The sequence below is a fragment of the Ananas comosus genome, linkage group 11, assembly GCF_001540865.1.
Source record: "Ananas comosus cultivar F153 linkage group 11, ASM154086v1, whole genome shotgun sequence".
NCBI lineage: Eukaryota > Viridiplantae > Streptophyta > Magnoliopsida > Poales > Bromeliaceae > Ananas > Ananas comosus.
The window spans coordinates 8,583,600-8,586,702 of NC_033631.1; the positions used below are offsets into that span (position 1 = coordinate 8,583,600).

Below are 3,103 nucleotides of genomic sequence, written 5' to 3' on the forward strand. Positions count from 1 at the left end.
CTTAGGAAAAAAAATTTTAAAAACAAAAATACTAGTTTTCCATAAAATTTTACTTTAAAAAAGCTAGTTTTTTTTATTTTTTAGTATTTTTTTTGAGAAAACAAGCCGTTCCTGAGCAAATATAACATGCTACTTCTCTTTCAAACAAAAGAAAAGAAAAACAAAAGAAAAGAAAAGGTTAGTACCCGAGACCCAAGTTCAAATCCTAGTTGATTCACATTTCCAGTTAAGTTTATTTCTAAGTGAAATAAACGAAGCGGGTAACGTGCTATCTATCTCTCTCAAAAAAAAAAATAAAAGAAAAGAAAAGGTTAGATTTTTGTACATTTTTCCCTCATTTTCCCCTCTCTTTTTTATTTTTTATTTTTTTTTTTAATTTTTTTTTTTTTACTTTTCTCTGTTCCCCTGCACCCGCATGTGCTCCTAACCCCACCCCTCTTCTCTTATCTGGCAAGTCTCTTCGGTTTGGACCAAACCACACCACCATTTCACGTGGCTCGCAAGTGGCGTTAGGTACTCAGGACATTAGGTGTGGCCAATTTCACGCCTAAAACCCTTTCTATATATATATATATATATATATATATATATACTTGTTGTATTTAGACACAACCCTACTCCATAGTTTGTGGTAACCAAAAGTAGCTCCTCTTTTTATTATCTCTACATCTTTTGTATGATAGTCTTAAAGATATATAGCAGCAATTAAGTTCCTATGGCAAGTGGTTGTTTAGAAAGCAGCTTTGAGGACCACGACTTCGACATCGACGGCGAAATGCTCGCGGAGTTGCTAGAAGAGTCGAGCGTCGACGAAGGCTGCGACGATAAGTTCGGGAATGTGTTTCGTAGCCTGGAAGCTGAGATCGGGTCCGCTGACTCGATGGTGGCTGGCAGTGCTGGTGGTGGTGGTGGTATCGATGGCGTTGTGACGAATGTGCACGTGCACGAAGATTGCGAGGATTGCGAATTGGATGGGATGCTGTCGGACTTCGGCGGGCGTGATGGGTCGAGATCCTTGACGTGCAACCATCTCGAGGAGCCGTTCGATTGGGTGGCGATGGAGGCGGCCGACGGTTCTCCGACCGGCCTCGAGATTGGCGCCGAGTGGTATGTGGAAGAGTGGATGTGTGAGGATGGATTGGTTGGGTTTGGGGATGCAAGGGGATACAATTCTTGTTATATTTATGGGGAAGGGGAATCACCCATGGAACAAATGTATAGTCCCTTGTGGGAGTGACAATTTAGTTGCAGTAGTAATTAAGTTGGAACTTTGAAATGATCTGGTTAATGCATGCTTATCATTTTGATTCACAAAATTAATATAGATCCAACTTCTGAGATAATCTTTTATGATACACATCAATAACTAGCATACAATATTTTCTAGTTAAACTATCAATCGTCTCTAGCGCTGGTGGAAAGAGTTTAATGGTTGGTGTCTGAGGTTCCAAATTCGAATCCTAATTATTTCACATTTTTAGCTAAGTTCTCGTTCTTATGAGAAAAAAAAAAAAAAAGTTAAAGAGGATATATAAACTAATTAAGCCTATTGATTGGATAGATTACAATAAATTTACCCTAAGTAATAGACCCTCATACATTTTGCTTTTCTAGGGGAATGTTCCTAGCTCCACACTGTATTTATTTTTTTCGTTACCAAATATTTTTTAGCAATACTTTTTTTTAGCAATGTTAACTCATTTTATGGCTCATCCATGCTTTATAGTCGATGCTAATTCATCCTCTATTTTTACTACTATCTCATTAATTACGCAACTTAATCCTCAAAATTTGGGTTTATCATATCCTTGGGTGGGATTATAAGTTTATGTATTCTCCACTACCCTTCCTGTGGTACTTGTGTTGGATGCATTCCTTTGAGATCTCTTATTATGCTTTTTCTTTTTTTTAAAAAAAAAATCAGCTATTTTAGATGGTCAAGGATGTGATTACTCGTAAGTTAGCTCTAATACATGTTGCCCTCCATTATTGTATTGAATGCATCTGCATATTTTCTAAGGCTGAATGTGCAGAGATATATGCATACTGATTATCTACCCACTCATTTAAATGGAGACAATCATTTTAATGATAAATGATGATCAGACAGTCGGCTTAAGAGTTTGCTCTAATGGATAAGTCAACTTTCGGCTTTCATCGAATGTTTGGACCAGAGAGTAGTCATCATAACATGTTTATCTCATTTTTTGGTTAATTTTAAAGTTATTTTACTTGAAAATAATCTGAACTATTCTATTTGTCATCATTCATAAAGTTTTACAATTATCACAACAAATGCAAGATTTACATTATGTGGTTTACCAAATGAAGTGGATAGTGTAGGGTAAAGTTTCAGACAAAGTTTATTGTTATAGATTAGTAGTGTATATATTGCATTATTTACGCAAATATTTGCTGCTGTACCCTTGATTGGTAACTTTTTGATTAGGGCCAATAAATGGTTTCTAATGCCCCAGAGCCCATATAACTGGGCCTATCACAAAAGGGGTCTACAATAAGTACATTGCTGTCCAATTTTACCCTTCATGCACGAAAATTATAGCAAAAAGTAAAATAAAATAAAAAAAAGAGGGAATGCTGCTTATACCCAGATGAAGGCCTGCATGTAAATCTTACACCTTCATCATCATTTAACATAAAAAGTGAATGTAAATCAAGGCATTTTTAGCATTTAGTGTTTGAAAAAAATTGCAAATAGCCCCTGCAAAATTTGTAAGTGTAAGAATGGCCCTCATCTTGTCCATGTGGGTGCCATGGTGGGCAAAGGAGGGACAGTACAGTTGTCATGTTTCAGTTGAATACGGTAATTAATTTATTGTACAGTCTTTTTTTTAACTTTGCACATTTAGAAAATTTTACAAAGATTATCGCCACTTAACAAAGAGAACATAATAATCCAATTGTCGTATTTTAGAACACAGTGAATAAATTTATCGTGTCAAACTTAAAATATTCAGTTGGCTCTCCGTGTCCAGCGTGAAGCTTGCATGGACAAGGAGAAAGCCAATCCTACAATTATACTTTTGCAAGTGTCATTTGTAAAAATAAAAAAAAATTGAGGGGGTTAAATACAAAAAGAAGC

At 35.8% G+C, this 3,103-nt stretch overlaps 1 protein-coding gene across 1 annotated transcript; it reads left to right on the forward strand.

The window, feature by feature from the left end:
- Nucleotides 614-1,343, forward strand: LOC109717632. Its single transcript, XM_020243493.1, has one exon. It carries the CDS (start codon nt 716-718, stop codon nt 1,235-1,237), a length of 522 nt encoding a protein of 173 aa, XP_020099082.1. The 5' UTR covers nt 614-715; the 3' UTR covers nt 1,238-1,343.

Coding starts and splice junctions, on each gene's coding strand:
- LOC109717632 (XM_020243493.1), top strand. CDS start 716: ATGGCAAGTGGTTGTTTAGAAAGCAGCTTTGAGGACCACGACTTCGAC.